The 18,846-nt window shown below is 43.9% G+C and overlaps 1 protein-coding gene across 1 annotated transcript in view; it reads right to left on the reverse strand.

Annotated features, from left to right (window-relative positions):
- Positions 1-12,733, reverse strand: part of LOC115156358 (uncharacterized protein CXorf21 homolog) — a 39,987-nt gene extending 27,254 nt beyond the window's left edge. The window contains exons 1-2 of the mRNA XM_029703837.1: positions 12,546-12,733; positions 11,257-12,286 (exon numbers count right to left, since the gene is read on the reverse strand). Coding sequence (XP_029559697.1) covers positions 11,257-12,284 — 1,028 coding nt within the window. The 5' untranslated portion in view covers positions 12,285-12,286; positions 12,546-12,733. The remainder of the gene's footprint in view (positions 1-11,256; positions 12,287-12,545) is intronic.
- Between the last annotated feature and the right edge of the window lie 6,113 nt (positions 12,734-18,846).

Here is an 18,846-nt window from a genome sequence, read left to right on the forward strand (position 1 = left end):
ATGAGGTGTTATCGCATGTAACACTGAAAGTGTTCATTCCCCAAAACTGACAAAGTGTAACAACATCAGCACTAAGCACAGTGCTAATTTAAAAAATGAAAAGTGTGAACCTGCATAGACACTGGCCCGGTGTTATGTAATAGTGTCAGTCTTGGTTTAACACTGAAGAATTTGCTGTGTATGTAGATTCTATGTAAAAATGTGACGTATAGCCTCCTGTTATGTAAAGCCCTCACATAGATACAGACACCCGCTAACGTACGCACACGGCATGGGAGAATATATATTATCATGTAAATCCAATGTCAGTCTGCTCCAAAGGGGGGGGTGGAGGTATGTTGTGTATACGTGTGTACGTGTATCAGGGTGTGTGTCTGTCTGCATCTGTGATCGTGCGTGTGTGTGCATGTGTGTGTTTGTTGAGGTGCTCTGTGAAATATGAAATGGCTGTTCTGAGGTAATCTATGTCTGTGCATGTGTCATCCTTTATTGGTCTCACGGTGTCTGCCGTATGAATATTTTCCCTTGTGGGCTCCGAGAGGATAGGGTCATGTTTGTATAAGGACGTAAATTAGGACGCTAATAACAATGTTGCCATGCCAGGAACAGGCAGCAGGGAGGAGGGGATTGGCTGATTGAGGAGGAGGGAAAGAGAGGGACAGGCAGTAATGGAAGAAAAGATAGATAGGGAAGAAAATACCAGAATAGAGTATTTTCCCCCTAACTGTAATGTAATATGAATGATAGTATTGTGGATAAACACTTAAAGTCAACCAATGAAATCCATTAGGACCTGCTATAAACATGTATTTTGTCCATTGTTTTTTTTTATTTGTATTTTCAATGTTGGACATAAAACACTATAAAATCAGCAGGAAATCAGCTCCAAGTGATTTTAATTATGGAAATATGTTCCCAAATATTCCCACGTATAATAGAGGCACATGTGATCGTATATAAATGTAAGTTATGTTTGAAATGATTATGTTTTAATTAAATATTATATCTGTTTGGGCTTCTTGCGGTCAATTTGCAGTCTACAAATTATTTGTTGTTCCGGACCCCCGACCATCTGCTCAAGAACAAAATCGGTCCGCGGTTGAATCTAGTTGATGAACCCTGATGTAAAGTGTTACCTTATTGTGTGTATTTAACTTTACACAATTAGATATTAGGAATATTTTTGGAACTAAAAATAACGTTATTAACCAGTTCTCAAGATTTTAAAATAACGGTTCTGTCCGGAAAACAAGAGATCACTTTCGTTCCCAGTTCTGTTTCTGTTCCTCTGAAAATTAGGTTATTTTTCTTTGGTTCTCTTCCCTAAACCGTTTACAATCCGTGAACACAGATGCTTTTCAGTGAGTGTTAAAGTAGATGTGTGTAGAATGTTTTCCAAATTTCAGTATAGGGTATGGGGTGATGTGGGGAGATGCATTATCCCATTATGGTCTGCTGTCTGCCTGTCCCCCTCTCTGCTCCCTCTCTCAGCCCCGTCTTGCTGGCCTGCTGTCTCTCAAGGTCTCTCTCCTGGACTCTGGCTGAACCAAGGTCACTCGCCCGACACAGGCAGGCAGCGCACAGACCTTGAGCTGCTAACTGACCGGGGAATGTGTGCTCTGCTGTTCTCTGTGTGTGTGTGTGTGTGTGTGTGTGTGTGTGTGTGTGTGTGTGTGTGTGTGTGTGTGTGTGTGTGTGTGTGTGTGTGTGTGTGTGTGTGTGTGTGTGTGTGTGTGCGTGCGTGCGTGTATGTGCATATGTGTGCGCGTGTATGTGCATATGTGTGTGTGTGTGTGTGTGTGTGTGTGTGTGTGTGTGTGTGTGCGTGTATGTGCATATGTGTGTGCATATGTGTGTGTGTGCGCATGTGTGTGTGTGTGTGTGTGTGTGTGTGTGTGTGTGTGTGTGTGTGTGTGTGTGTGTGTGTGTGTGTGTGTGTGTGTGTGTGTGTGTGTGTGTGTGTGTGTGTGTGTCCGCGTTTCAATCAGCCGGATACAGAGCAGCTCTGAGTGTTCCAGTGTGTTAGCTAGGGCTTCGAAGCTAGGTCGCCCTGTGTATGTAATCACAAACAACCGCCCTTCTCAAGGCCATCCCAACGATGAGGATAAGCATTGTGGATTCTGAACAGATGTAAATTAATATCTAATTGGAAGGGCTGCCCTTGAAGTATATACATTAACCTGAGTTCAGTCACCAAATGCTTCCTTTTCTGATGTTGCTCTAACACTGTGTGTGTGTGTGTGTGTGTGTGTGTGTGTATGTGTGTGTGTTGTTGTTTTATTGTTTTGCCTCGATAACCCCTGTCCTACCCCTGTCCTAAAAAATACTGTGTTAAAAACCAAAGATAGAACCAATGATACTTATAGGGTACTCCAGATGTGCTTATGGAACACTTAACAATTACCTGTAATTTGGCAGTAAGTTACTGGCTACTGAAAAAACAGTATTTTTATAGTTGAATAAATGAATTAAGATGTTATTGTTGTAAAATGACTAGTTAACTTTCACTGCATTTTGAAATGTAGGTGGGGGCACTCCCTGTTATACAATCTTTGGTTTCACGTCATTACACCACCCTGCATGGTGGGGGGTTTCTGGGGTTGTGTCCCTCTCTCTCACTATCCCTTTCTTTGGACAGACCAGGAGGCAGCAACGGTAACAGTGGCTTGACCGTGGCTGCGCTGTCTCTTTAGTACAGAGGACAAAAGTGGAATATCCTTGAGGCAAGTAGAGCACTGCTGACCCTGTGCAGACAAACTTATTTGCCATTCCTTTTGCCTCATCCCTCTCAAGGATACATGTTTTCTATTCTTCATCAATCCATGGGGATTTAACCATTTTTACAGTCATTTTCTTAATGGGTGCATGCTTATTAGTAACCGGAATAAGCAATTTCATAAATACTTTGTAACGATATGCGCTGAGAGTCAGGAAGCAAGTTCAGGGAGTGGGTGTTTTAATAAAATAAACAGAACATAATACAAAACAAGAAACACTAACAGCACACAGACATGAAACAGAAACAATGACACCTGGGGGAAGGAACCAAAGGGAGTGACATAAATAGGGAAGGTAATCAGGGAAGTGATGAAGTCCAGGTGAGTCTGACGACGCACAGGTGCGCGTAACGAGCAGCCTGGTGACCTAGAGGCCGGAGAGGGAGCACGCGTGACATACTTTAAGTGCAGCGTCAGGATGGTCCTCATTACACACATCAGACCAACAAATAATTTTCACATCGTCAACATAGGAATCATTGCAAAATCTCTTGTATGATCGCTTATACACTATTTTAGGTCCAGTCTTTAGAACTTTGGTTTTCATAGATATGGCTATTATATTATGATCCCTACACTGGATGGGTGTCGATACTTCTTTAGAGCAGATTTCTACAGCATTAGTAAACATGTTGTCAATAAAAGTGGATGATTTTGTTTATTTTATGTTTGTAACTACCCTGGTAGGTTGACTGATAACCTGAACCAGGTTGCAGGCTCTGGTTACAGTTTGAAGCTTTTTCTGTGGACAGCTTGAGTGGCTTGAGCTTGATGAAAGCCAGTCAATATTTAGGTCACCAATAAAATATACCTCTCTGTTTGATATCACATATATTATCAAGCATTTCACACATAATATCCAGATACTGACTGTTAGAACTTGGTGGTCTATAGCAACTTCCCACAAGAGTAGGCTTTAGGGGAGGCAGGTGAACACCTGTAGCCATATTACTGAACTTCAACAGTATTTTACATGAGATCCTCTCAGAGATTTACAGGAATATGACTCAATTTAAAAAATGTATTTGTTCCCTCTGTCCTCCAGCCTCCAGCCTCCAGCCTTGTCGCCGCATTGCTCCTACTTTAATTTGATCTGCCTACTGTAGTTTGCTTTGATTATTTATTGATTTAATTGTCTATTATTTATTGAACATTTTGAATGATTCATCTTTCTCAATTGAAATGTGAGTTCGTATTAACTTAAGTACAACCAAATAAAATGACCTTTGTAAGAGCTTGTGACAATCAAGAGCTGCACTGCTTAGGAGTCTGTTGAAGAAACCATGCATCAATCTAAGTAACATGATAAAAAAAAATGCCCATCAAAATCCATCAGTTTAAGCTAGAGATGTGTTTTTTTGCATGGCCTGCGTCTCAATCCACCGCATCCGCCTATGCCAGCCTTCCGCATCTGCGGTGGAAGGCGGAAGGTAGAAGGTGGTCGAGCTACAGAATTTTAGAAATTGAGATTACTGTGCATTTTCCAGTAACTTAATGGCAGTTGGTCACTGGGAAGTTTATGTTCATGTCATTGTCAATAACTAACTGTCAGCTTGCTGCAAGTAGTTATTGTAAAATTCACAGTAACTTACTGTGGCTGATCTCTGTCATGCTCACTGACCTGAGGGTGTGGCACTAAAGTCAAATTGCTGCCAATCTAGAGATTGAGGCTAGGTGAGGATGGGTCTGCTCACAACAAAGAATGCTTAATCGTTATCACCTAATGTTATCTTAATCGTTATCACCTAATCACCTAATGTTGTACCCCTCTTATCAGGACCTGATTTAGACCTGGGACACCTGGTGTGTGCAATTAATTATCAGGTAGAACAGAAAACTAGCAGGCTCCGGACCTCTTAAGGAAAGAGTTGAATACCACTGGTCAAGCTGGTCTGCAAACCATGCCCATCCTTATCATATTTCCCAGTATGCTCTACTGCAGTTAGATTTTTTTAAATGTAAAATCAAATCAAATCAAATTGTATTAGTCACATGCATCGAATACAACAGGTGTAGACCTTACAGTGAAATGCTTACTTACGAACCCCTAAACGACAGTGCAGTTTCAAAATGTATGGATAAAAATAAGAGATAAAAGTAACAAGTAATTAAAGAGGAGCAGTAGAAAATAACAATATATACAGGGGGGTGCCGGTACAGAGTCAATGTGCGGGGGCACCGGTTAGTTGAGGTAATATGTACATGTAGGTAGAGTTAATTAAAGTGTCTATGCAGAGATGACAACAGAGAGTGGCAGTGGTGTGGAGAGGAGAGGGGGGGGGGCTCTGCAAATAGTCTGGGTAGCCATTTGACTAGATGTTCAGGAGTCTTATGGCTTGGGGGTAGAAGCTGTTTAGAAGACTCTTGGACCTAGACTTGGCGCTCCAGTACTGCTTGCCGTGTGGTAGCAGAGAGAACAGTCTATGACTAGGGTGTCTGGGAGTCTAACAATTTTCAGGGGCTTCCTCTGACACCACCTGGTATAGAGGTCCTGGATGGCAGGAAGCTTGGCCCCAGTGATGTACTGGGCCGTTCGCACTACCCTCTGTAGTGCCTTGCGGTCGGAGGCCGAGCAGTTGCCATACCAGGCAGTGATGCAACCAGTCAGGATGCTCTCGATGGTGCAGCTGTAGAACCTTTTGAGGATCCGAGGACCCATGCCAAGTCTTTTCAGTCTCCTGAGGGGGAATAGGTTTTGTCATGCCCGCTTCACGACAGTCAGGTGTGCTTGGACCATGTTAGTTTGTTGGTGATGAGGACACCAAGGAACTTGAAGCTCTCAACCTGCTCGACTGCAGCCCTGTCGATGAGAATGGGGGTGTGCTCGGTCCTCTTATTCCTGTAGTCCACAATCATCTCGTTTGTCTTGATCACGTTGAGGGAGAGGTTGTTGTCCTGGCACCACACGGCCAGGTCTCTGACCTCCTCCCTATAGGCTGTCTCATTGTAGTTGGTGATCAGGCCTACCACTGTTGTGTCATCGGCAAATTTAATGATGGTTTTGGAGTCGTGCCTGGCCGTGCCGGCCCGTCAGGAAGTCCAGGATCCAGTTGCAGAGGGAGGTGTTTAGTCCCAGGGTCCTTAGCTTATTGATGAGCTTTGATGGCACTATGGGGTTGAACACTGAGCTGTAGTCAATGAATAGCATTCTCACGTAGGTGTTCCTTTTGTCCAGGTGGGAAAGGGCAGTGTGGAGTGCAATAGAGATTGCATCATCTGTGGATCTGTTAGGGCGGTATGCAAATTGGAGTGGGTCTAGGGTTTCTGGGATGATGGTGTTGATGTGAGCCATGACCAGCCTTTCAAAGCACTTCATGGCTACAGACATGAGTGCTACGGGGCGGTAGTCATTTAGGCAGGTTACCTTAGTGTTCTTGGGCACAGGCACTATGGTGGTCTGCTTAGAAACATGTTGGTATTACAGACTCAGACAGGGAGAGTTTGAAAATGTCAGTGAAGACATTTGCTAGTTGGTCAGCGCAGTTTGTTTCAATATCTGTGTTTTTGAATATACATTGATTAATTCAGGTAGTCTCATTTCTAACACTGGCAGTCATTCTGATTGCATATTGTGGATATCCGCACTCAGGTTGGATTCCAATAAGATTTCAAAATCCTTTTGCAAGCCAGCACAAAGTGACTTGATGCTGGTTTTGCTAGCGACCAGCATATGCCAGTACGCTGGTAACCAGTCTCCAAAACACAGCGAAGGCTGGTCACCAGCAAAAACACAACAAAGGATGGTCATCAGCGAAAACACAGTGAAGGCTGGTCACTAGTGAAAGCACAATGGCGGCTGGTTACCAGCAAAAACACAACGAAGGCTGGTCCCCAGCCTATACTGGTCTATTTCAGCAGGGACACAATAAGGTTTTCTCTAATTATACAGACTACACACACAAACATCAACCTGACAATTAACCAGACAACATTTTATGAAGGTTTCGTTCGGGAGGAAAAAAGTGACAGCGGAGAAAGTCACAAAGCCTGCGCCAGTCACAAGAATCACAGCGGCCTTGTGTGTGATGAAATCCTGCGGCCTTGCCTCTCTCGACCTCTGTGTTAAAAGCTCTTTGTGTCCCGGAAATTACTTTATGAACCCCTGAAAGACACTCCAGAGCTCCTATTCAGCCCCGACTGATAGCTTCACTGCTCCACTGTTTCGTCAGAGCAGAAGTTTATTTCTCCTTTTGAATTGTCCTCACCTTGTCCTTCGTTTTCCTTTTCAGTCCCGCTCTCCTTTTGTGGTTTCTTCTTGTTCACTGGGACATCAGACTGTCTGCTTTCTGTGAGCCAAACACAAAGTAATGATCAAGGTTTCCTCTATGGAGGTTATTCATCAAACTTAGCATCCTGACATTTGCTTTGGTTTAGTTCATAAAACAAATGAAGAAAGATTTGATGGATGCCTGATACTCTGTAGGTCACTCAAGCAGAAAACCGCAAAGGTTGCCAAATCCCAATGAGCAAAATTTGACATGAGATCTATTTTTCTGGTAAAAGTCTAGTTTAAGAGGTATCAGTTAAGCACTGGCGATACAAGCCTACAAGTTGGAAATGCAATGGAGTGGTAGGGTTTCATGTACAAGCCCACTAGGTCTTGTAGTGTTAAAGCCTTGCACTCAGCCATCTCTACTATCCCAAACCTCAGTTGGAAAAAAACAGGCCTGTTTTTCATTCTGTCTTTCGAGGTTTCTGGAAATCAGTTTGTTTGAATATGCTCACACTGTGGGGACTGGTAGTGCGGTGTGTGTGTGTGTGTGTGTTCACGTGCGTGAGTGTGTGCGAATCATATTTACGTGTGTGTTTTTGTTTATGTCTGACCGGACTAGGTTGTTTATACTCATACCTAGGCTGATGGAGCCAGATAAAAGCAGAAATACTGAACATGTGTCTCCACGGCCTTGAGACTTCACACAGGCCTTGACTGCAGAGCTCCGCTTTGTAAACACAGTTCCCTCCAGTTGCTGTGTGTTTTGACAGGAAACAACGAAGCTTATCAAACACTGGCTCAGACGGCCACTGCTGCGCTGAGACCGAATTGTGGTTCCTTCAAATCGAAGGAAATGTGAAAAATAAACAGCAATGGAGTTGAGTCCCACTGATGTTCAAGCGTAGGTGGTTTTGTTTTCATTTTGTTCATGTGGACGTGTCAGCAGCTGTCCCTAAAATAAAACCACGGTGAGCATAAATTCTTATCTTTACATAAGTCTCAGGCTTTGTAGAGGAAGCAGAAGCATAGACACACACATACACAGGTACAATACACACACATGCACAATTTCACATAAGCATGTACATCTACTCACACAGACGCACATACATACAGTACCAGTCAAACATTTTGGACACACCTATGAAATAACACAAAAAAAGTGTTAAACAAATCAGAATATGTTTTATATTTGAGATTCTTCAATGTAGCCGCCCTTTACCTTAATGACAGCTTTGCACACTCTTGGCATTCTCTCAACCAGCTTCTTGAGGTAGTCACCTGGAATGCATTTCAATTAACAGGTGTGCCTTGTTAAAAGTTAATTTGTGGAATTTCTTTCCTTCTTAATGCGTTTGAGCCAATCAGTTGTGTTGTGACAAGGTAGGGTGGTATACAAAAGATAGCCCTATTTGGTAAAAGACCAAGTCCATATTATAGTACGGGGTCAATTAAGCAAGGAGAAACGACAGTCCATCATTACTTTAATAAATGAAGGTCAGTCAATACCGAACATTTCAAAAACTTTGGACGTTTCTTCAAATGCAGTTGCAAAAACCATCTAGCGCTATGATGAAACTGGCTCTCATGAGGACCGCCACAGGAAAGGAAGACCCAGAGTTACCTCTGCTGTAGAGGATAAGTTCATTTGAGTTACCAGCCTCAGAAATTGCAGCCCAAATAAATGCTTCACAGAGTTCAAGTAACAGACACATCTCAACATCAACTCTTCAGAGGAGACTGCGTGAATCAGGCCTTCATGGTCGAATTGCTGCAAAGAAACCACTACTAAAGGACACCAATAAGTGTTCTGTAGCGATACGCCATCCCATCTGGTTTGTGCTTAGTGGGACTATCATTTGTTTTTCAGCAGGACAATGACCCAGAACATACCCCCAGGCTGTGTAAGGGCTTTTTATTTTTATTTTACCTTTATTTAACTAGGCAAGTCAGTTAAGAACTAATTCTTATTTTCAATGACGGCCTTTGAACAGTGGGTTAACTGCCTTGTTCAGGGGCAGAACGCCAGATTTTTACCTTGTCAGCTCGGGGATTCGATCTTGCAACCTTTCGGTTACTAGTCCAATGCTATTTGACCAAGAAGTAGAGTGATGGAGTGTTGCATCAGATGACCTGGCCCCCACAATCACCCAACCTCAACCCAATTGAGATGGTTTGGGATGAGTTGGACCGCAGAGTGAAGGAAAAGCAGCCAACAAGTGCTCAGCATATGTGGGAACTCCTTCAAGACTTTTGGAAAAGCATTCCTCAAGAAGCTGGTTGAGAGAATGCCAAGAGTGTGGAAAGCTGACATCAAGGCAGAGGATGGCTACTTTGAAGAATATAAAATCTAAAATATCTATATTTTTTGAAACTACATAATTCCATATGTGATATTTCATAGTTTTGATGCCTTCACTATTATTCCACAATGTAGAAAATAGTAAAAATAAAGAAAACCCTTGAATGAGTAGTTGTGTCCAAACGTTTGACTGGTACTGCACAGACACACACACACACACACACACACACACACACACACACACACACACACACACACACACACACACACACACACACACACACACACACACACACACACATATAAACACATATGCACATATGTAAAGTTAAACACACATGCATGCACATATACACACGCACGCACACTCACACAGGAAAGTTTTGTGTGGCCTGTACAATAGATTTAAGACTTAGTTGTGATAACATCATTGGCAGTAGACAACAGGGAGTGGAAAATAACAACCCATTAGCTGGATGGGTTCAAGGAGAGGGTTAGGACAGGAGAGAGAGAGAGAGAGAGAGAGAGAGAGAGAGAGAGAGAGAGAGAGAGAGAGAGAGAGAGAGATGGGAAAGAGAAATGGGAAAGAGAAATGGGAAAGAGAAATGGGAAAGAGGAGGAGAGGCTGTGTGTGTGTGAGAGAGAGAGAGCGAGAGATCACCGCTAACAACTTAGGCTATGTTGCAAATAAGGGAAAGGGTCAGTTGGGGAGAGAGAGAGAGAGAGAGAGAGAGAGAGAGAGAGAGAGAGAGAGAGAGAGAGAGAGAGAAAGAGTGAGAGAGAGAGTGAGAGAGAGAGAGAGAGAGAGTGAGAGAGAGAGAGAGAGAGAGAGAGAGAGAGAGAGAGAGAGGAAACATGAGACAAAGAAATAAAAATGTGGCAGAAGGAGATTGTGCCTGCCTTCCTGCCTGTTCTGCAGAGATACAACTCTCGGCTCCCCTCTTGTGGTTGCTTGAAAAAATACAAAGGGCAGAGCACACTTCACTACTCAGCTACTGCCTATGGCGCATAAAACTACCTCAAAATTCATTAGAACTTATCTAGATGGTTGTGAGATCTACCTGGACATTCATTGAAGCAATTTGAGTGTTTCCGCCAACGCTTTGACCACTCAAATGTTATATCACCACAGGACTACATTTAGTGTACTCTACTTTTATGATAATGTGTTGGGAACGATCCACTGTACTGGGAGCATATCAGAGTAACTGACATTTGTGTGATCAACATGTTTATTGATTTTTCACAGACAAAAAAAAAAAGATTAAAACATTAGATAGAATGTCATGTTCTCTTCACGAAAACATGAGAACAGTACAGATGTCTTCACTCTCCACCACTGCGTTTCCACCTAAATGTTGATATTACATCACTGCAGCTGTTTGAAAGAGGTTTCGTTTCATCATACAAGTACGGTGTGTAGGGGGAACTGAGAGGATAGACAGAGTCTGAGTGAAGATAATACCAAAGTAGGAAAAGTAGCAACAGTAACACTCATTTTCCATTAGGGTTAAAAACATAGCCACACACACTCCCTCCTCGTCCATCCCTGTTCAGAGGCTGTTTTTAAAACTAGGGGGACAGTGAAACTGTCTAGTACTGGAGGAGAGCTGGGTTAAGTTGGTTGGACCTCAGTAACAACACGGTTTCTGAGTGCAGTTGTTTGAGCGGTCCCTGAGGTGAGCTGTCCCTGAGGTGCTCCTAGGCCCCCAGCAGCAGCACCAGCAGCAGTAGTAGTAGAAGTAGAAGCAGCAGCAACAGTTGCAGCAGTAACAGCAGTAGTAACAGTAGCAGTAGTAACAGCAGCAGCAACAGTAGCAGCAGTAACAGCAGTAGTAGAAGTAGCAGCAGTAACAGCAGTAGTAGAAGTAGCAGTAGTAACAGCAGTAGTAGAAGTAGCAGCAGTAACAGCAGTAGTAGAAGTAGCAGCAGTAACAGCAGTAGTAGAAGTAGCAGCAGTAACAGCAGTAGTAACAGTAGCAGCAGTAACAGCAGTAGTAACAGTAGCAGCAGCAGCAGTAGCAGTGGGGAGCTGCAGGTCAGTGGAGATCTGGAGCAGGGGAGTACTGATCTCACTGGACTGCAGGCCGCTGGCCACCCTCAGCAGGCAGCTGAGCACCATGTCTTTGGCCCGGCCCGCTTCTAGGTGGCCCTCACGGCTCAGCTGCAACGTGATCTGATCCAGGCTGGTCAGAAGCAGCTCTGAAGCCAACAGATGGCTGGGGAAACCCTCATTACAACCCCCTTCCCGGGCCATGCTCTCCAGCATGTACTGCTGGTACAGGTCCAGTAGCTTGTGCTCCAGATAGCGGTTGAGCAGTGAGTTGGAGAGGGGCCCCTCACACCCCTGGAGGAGGAAGCTCCGGTAGCGGCCGCTCCCCGCCCTCCAGCGGGAGGATCCCAAGCCTGAGCCCCCCTGGAGAGGACACAGTGGCCTGTCTTCAGAGGCCCGATCTGGGGGAGAGTCATCTGCGGCTGGGAGGACGTCACAGGAATAGAGGAAGGGGCCGTCGGCCTGGGTATCGCTGCAGGGCAGGAGCTCCCCATCGTGGTCCGAAAGAGGCAGCACCTGGTCCCCCCCGATGTGGAGGTCGCTGTAGTTCTGACAGATGCTCTGGCAGGAAGAGGGCACCAGGAAAGGGACGTCGCCACCAGAACGAGCCTGCCCAGGGATCTCCATCTCTGGGGAAATGTGTCTGCCAGGATGGGGCCTCTGGGAATGCAGGGCCTGCTGTAGAGAAGAACCCTGGGGCTGGATTTGGGCACTCACCCGGGAGGGTCTCTGGTCTTGGGCCACTCTAGGCAGGATGGAGTAGCCCTTTCTGCTTGGCTGGCCTGGGGAGGCCTGGAGTGTGAAGAGCGGGGCGGCTTTAACCGGCTGTGAGCCAGCCCTCACACTACTCGTGGGGGGCTCTATCACAGGGGGGAGAGGGTCCAGTCTCTCCTGGTCACTACAGTAGGTCATGCTCCATAGTATGCTCTCACACAGCATGGCTGGAGTGGAACACACATATACAGCCGTTTGGTCAGTTTACAGCAGCTTGTGGATAAATTGTCTTTGGTCAGTTTACAGCAGCTTGTGGATAAATTGTCTTTGGTCAGTCTACAGCAGCTTGTGGATAAATTGTCTTTGGTCAGTTTACAGAAGATTGTGGATAAAATGTCTTTGAATCGCTTTTGAATATATTTGTTTACATTTTACAATGTATTCATACACTGGGCAGTAATATGCATTTTTGTTTTGACTCCTTACCTTCAAATTCAAACGATGCAACACGTGAAATGACGCAACACTCTTCAAGCAGTCATGCAGTCCACCAACTGTTGCTCTGAGTTGGATGTGTGCTCCTCTCCTCGCTGTATTCATGTCAGTGTCTCCAGTGTCTCCAGGTCTATTGTACCAAGCCAGTGCAGTACCATAGAGCAGTGTGAGTGAGTGGTTGTGACAAGGTAGGTACCATTGCTTTAAGCTTTATACAAGACCAAGAGGAAGTGAGAGGGCTGTCTTCCATGTCCTCCATCATAGCATCTGTGAATGTCCTGAACATGAAACAATACAGTTTTGTTTTCCACTGAAAAAAAGCACAGGTGAGGGGTTTAAAAGAGGATGGAAAGACTGATTTAAGGAGAAAGAAAGTTCACACTAAGCCAAACAAATTTAAATTGGAGTCTTTCTATCACCTTATGTCTCAAACTGACAGAAAGTGTGTGTGTGTGTGTGTGTGTGTGTGTGTGTGTGTGTGTGTGTGTGTGTGTGTGTGTGTGTGTGTGTGTGTGTGTGTGTGTGTGTGTGTGTGTGTGTGTGTGTGTGTGTGCGGCGCGTATGTGGCCATGACCAAGCGTCTGGTCTGTTTACAGGTGACAGAAAGGGAAGTGTGGCCTCACGCTCCAGCATTGGGGTCATGCAACCACAACTCATCATTTCCTGTTTGAAACCCAAGACTCTGGGCAGCTCAGTGTTATGCTGGAAACCAGACCCTGCATAGTCAGTCAGGTCTGCTCTGTCACATTGTGTAACCATAGGTGCCATGGAGGGTTGAGCCTATCTGATAAGGGAATCAATTAATGTGTTGGGGGATCCCTCAGTCTACAATCTATATACTGTATAGTTCTATTGCGGTCATGAAAAGATTTGCAGAGTAGAGGTGGGGGGGAGTTGTTTTCTTGTGTTCACTCTCCAGTCTAGGTCTCCTTAGTCAAAAGATGAGTCAATGCAGATTGCAGATCTTCGCCTTGCGTCTGTTGGCCAGCAGAGAACCAGCGCAACAATGGTGTTCACAGGGCCTCAAAGATGACACCGCTGTCACCTTAATTATTTATTTAGAGGGGGAATTTAGACAGATATTACGCATAGTGTAATCCGTAATTTATTAAATTAACACTGAAAGTGTGGACCTGTACAGACACTGGAACAGTGTTAAATTCACACACTGCTTATTGTAAAGCCTTATTTACGAGAGTGACTTGCCTTTCGACTGAATTGTAGTTACCACCCACGACTGTATTTGTTAGTGACATTCGTTAATTTTCAGTCCTATGGACTTCACCAAGCGTTTTCCTACTGGAGGAAAATGTTATCATTAAAGGTCCCGAACAGGCGTTCTGATTGACATGTAAAATAGCCTTTTGAGTGAATTAAATGTCACCCATAATATTTTAGGAGGATAGAAATGCTCAAAGTCTTTGAAAAAACTACATGGAAGTTTGAAAAAACAGGCTGAGTTTTCAGGGAACTTATATTAATGAGCTCAACTTGACTGACAGCTTTTTGAAACGCCTGTGTCAAAAAACTTGGATGCAGTGTTGCAGTAAAATCATCTAATTTGGTGATACAGAAAGCAACTCAAACATTGCAAATGCATTAATGGTGTCAATTGTTTTTTTTATATACATCTCCCATTTGGCTTGTCTTTTGTACTGCGGTTCACAGCAGCACTGTAGGATGTGTTGACATCACATCCTACAGTGCTTTTAAATTACCCTTTCTCCGTTTTTGTTCCATGCTGGCTGAAGACCTAGCTAGCCTGTAACTAGCTAACTCCAGACACAGATGAAGACCTAGCTAGCCAGTAACTAGCTAACACCAGACACAGATGAAGACCTAGCTAGCCAGTAACTAGCTAACACCAGACACAGATGAAGACCTAGCTAGCCAGTAACTAGCTAACACCAGACACAGATGAAGACCTAGCTAGCCTGTAACTAGCTAACACCAGACACAGATGAAAGGGGAAAGAAATACAGTGCTTTCAGAAAATATTCATACCCCTTGACTTATTCAACGTATTTTTATTTTACCTTTATTTAACCAGGTAGGCCAGCAAAGCAGTGCAAAAAACAACAACACAGAGTTACACATAAACAAACGTACAGTCAAAAACACAATAGAAAAATCTATGTACAGTGTGTGCAGAAGAGTAGGGAGGTAAGGCAATAAATAGACCATAGAGGTGAAATAATTACAATTTAGCATTAACACTGGAGTGATAGATGTGCAGATGATGATGTGCAAGTAGAGTTACTGGGGTACAAAAGAGCAAGAGGATAAATAACAATATGGGGATGAGGTAGATGGGTGGGCTATTTACAGATTGGCTGTACAGGTACCGTGATCGATAAGCTGCTCTAACAGTTGATGCTTCAAGTTAGGGAGGGAGATATAAGACTCCAGCTTCAGTGATTTTTGCAATTTGTTCCAGTCATTGGCACCAGAGAACTGGAAGGAAAGGCGGCCAAAAGAAGTGTTGGCTTTGGGGATGACCAGTGAAATATACCTGCTGGAGCGCATGCTATGGGTGGGTGTTGCTATGGTGACAAGTGAGCTGAGATAAGGCTGGGCTTTACCTAGAAAATACTTATAGATGACCTGGAGCTAGTGGGTTTGGCGACAAATATGTAGTGAGGGCCAGCAAACGAGAGCATACAGGTCGCAGTGGTGGGTAGTATATGGGGCTTTGGTGACAAAACGGATGGCACTGTGATAGACTACATCCCGTTTGCTGAGTAGAGTGTTGGAGGCTAAGGATCAAGGATCGGCAGGATAGTCAGTTTTACGAGGGTACGTTTGGCAGCTTGAGTGAAGGAGCTTTGTTGCGAAATAGGAAGCCGATAATAGATTTAATTTTGTATTTGAGATGCTTAACGTGAGTCTAGAAGGAGAGTTTAGAGTCTAACCAGACACCTAGGTATTTGTAGTTGTCCACATATTCTAAGTCAGAACCGTCCAGAGTAGGGATGCTAGGCGTGCGGGCGGGTGCCAGCAACAATCAGTTGAAGAGCATGTATTTAGTTTTACTAGCATTTAAAAGCAGTTGGAGGCCACGGAAGGAGTGTTGTATGGCATTGAAGCTCATTTGGAGGTTTTTTTAACACAGTGTCCAAAGAAGGGCCAGATGCATACAGAATGGTGTTGTCTGCGTAGAGGTGGACCAGAGGATCACCAGCAGCAAGAGCAACATCATTGATACATACAGAGAAAAGAGTCGGCCCGAGAATTGAACCCTGTGAAACTCCCATAGATACTGCCAGAGGTCCAGACAACAGGCCCTCCGATTTGACACACTGAACTCTATCTGAGAAGTAGGTGGTGAACCAGGCGAGGCAGTCATTTGAGAAACCAAGGCTATTGAGTCTTCTGATAAGAATGCAGAGATTGACAGAGTCGAAAGCCTTGGCCAGGTCGATGAAGACGGCTGCACAGTACTGTCGTTTAGGACCTTGAGCGTGGCTGAGGTGCACCCATGACCAGCTCGGAAACCAGATTGCATAGCGGAGAAGGTACAGTGGGAAGTGAAATGGTCGGTGATCTGTTTGCTAACTTGGCTATCGAAGATTTTAGAAAGGCAGGGCAGGATGGATATGTCTATAACAGTTTGGGTCTAGAGTGTCTCCCCCTTTGAAGAGGGGGATGACCGCGGCAGCTTTCCAATCTTTGGGGATTTCAGACGATACGAAAGAGAGGTTGAACAGGCTAGTAATAGGGGTTGCAACAATTTCGGCAGATCATTTTAGAAAGAGAGGGTCTAGATTGTCTAGCCAAGCTGATTTGTAGGGTCCAGATTTTGCAGCTCTTTCAGAACATCAGAGGTCTGGATTTGGGTGAAGGAGAAGCGGGGGGGGCTTGGGCAAGTTGCTGTTGGCCGGGGTTTGGGTAGCCAGGTGGAAAGCATGGCCAGCCATAGAAAAATGCTTATCGAAATTATCGATTATCATAGTTTTACCGGTGGAGGAGGTAGTCTTATTCTCCATGGACTTTACAGTGTCCCAAAACTTTTTGGAATTAGTGCTACAGGAAGCAAATTTCTGTTTGAAAAAGCTAGCCTTAGCTTTCCTAACTGACTGAGTATATTGGTTCCTGACTTCCCTGAAAAGTTGCATATCGCGGGGACTATTCGATGCTAATACAGAACGCCACAGGATGTTTTTGTGCTGGTCAATGGCAGTCAAGTCTGGGGTGAACCAAGGGCTCTATCTGTTCTTAGTTCAATTTTTTTTTGAATGGGGCATGGAAAGCACTTTTAAAGAGCAACCAGGCATCCTCTACTGACAGGATGAGGCCAATATCCTTCCAGGATACCCGGGCCAGGTCAATTAGAAAGGCTGTGTTCCAGAGGGAAAAAAAATATATAAAAAAATCACACATCTACACACCTTACCACATAATGAAAAGGTGAAAACATATTTGTAGAATTTTTTGCATATTTATTGAACATGAATTACAGAAATGTCTAATTTACATACAGTTGATTTCGGAAGTTTACACTTAGGTTGGAATAATTAAAACTTGTTTTTCAACCACTCCACAAATTTATTGTTAACAAAGTATAGTTTTGGCAATTTGGCTACTTTGTGCATGACACAAGTAATACTTCCAACAATTGTTTACAGACACATTATTTCACTTAAAATTCACTGTATCACAATTCCAGTGGGTCAAAGGTTGAGATACACTAAGTTGACTGTGCCTTTAAACAGCTTGGAAAATTCCAGAAAATTATGTAATGGCTTTAGAAGCTTCTGATAGGCTAATTGACATAATTTGAGTAAATTGGAGGTGTACCTGTGGATGTATTTCAAGGCCTACCTTCAAACTCAGTGCCTCTTTGCTTGACATCATGGGAAAAATGAAAATAAATCAGCCAAGACCTAAGAAAAACAATTGTAGACCTCCACAAGTCTGATTCATCCTTGGGAGCAATTTCCAAACGCCTGAAGGTACCACGTTCATCTGTACAAACAAGAGTACGCAAGTATAAACACCATGGGACCACGCAGACGTCATACCGCTCAGGAAGGAGACACGTTCTCTCTCCTAGAGATGAACATACATGGTGCGAGAAGTGAAAATCAATCCCAATCAAGTCCACAAATTCTGGCACCAGTACTGTCACGTCCTGACCAGTAAAGGGGTTATTTGTTATTGTAGTTTGGTCAGGACGTGGCAGGGGGTGTTTGTTTCATGTGGTTCGGGGTTTGTTGGGCTATGGTATTATGTAAGAGGGGTGTTTGTTTAGAGTGTTCCGGGGTTTTGGTCTATGTTCTAGGTTAGTGTTTTTCTATGTTCAGTCTAGTTTTCTACTTCTATGTTTAGGGTTTGTTGTTTGACCTTCAATTGGAGGCAGCTGTTCCTCGTTGCCTCTGATTGAAGGTCCTATGTATAGGGGTATTTTTGTAATGGGATTTGTGGGTAGTTGTTTCCTGTTTTGTGTCTGTGCACCTGACAGGACTGTTTAGTGTTGTTTGTTGTTTTATATATGTGATTTGTTTGTTTTTCCTTCTTTTGATTTAATGAAGATGAGTATACATGTTCCCGCTGCACCTTGGTCTAATCCTTACGACGCCGTTACAAGTACAGTAACTATCTAGCTATGTAAACCACGCTCCTCTGCATACTTTGATTTGGTTTCATCCAAATATCATCCAACTTCATGAAAGACATGATTTTGACTGTTCGAGTTCTTCAAAATTTAGAACTCTTACATTTTAAACTTTAAAACTCTTTAGAAAAATAAATGAAATTTATCATAACGCCTTACTTTGATGGCAAAGTGCTACCCTAACACAGCTGGTGTTAGGACCCTCATTGTTTACAAGCCTTTCTGCAGATCTGCAATCACACTAGGCTAGGCTGGCTTGTAAAGTTATATGTAATTCCTATTGTAATCCAGCCAGTTAGGACTGCCACAGTTTGGACATCTGACAGTTGGAATTTCTATTCACCCGCAACCTGCATTCAGAATGTCTGTTAGGGTTAGGAATATTGTGCGGAGACTACCTAATATAAGGGCACAAGGCGAGACACGGGAGGCAGATGGTTTGAGTCTTTGATATTTATTAAAATCCAAAGGGGTAGGCAAGAGATTGGTCATGGACAGGCAAAAGGTCAAAACCAGTTCAGAGTCTAGGAGGTACAGAGTGGCAGGCAGGCTCGAGGTCAAGGCAGGGAGGTGGGTAACAGAATCCAGAAATAGGCAAGGGTCAAAACCAGGAGGACTAGCAAAAAGAGAATAGAAAAAGCAGGAGCACAGGAAAACCACGCTGGTTGACTTGAACAT

This window comes from Salmo trutta, chromosome 20, assembly GCF_901001165.1.
Source record: "Salmo trutta chromosome 20, fSalTru1.1, whole genome shotgun sequence".
NCBI lineage: Eukaryota > Metazoa > Chordata > Actinopteri > Salmoniformes > Salmonidae > Salmo > Salmo trutta.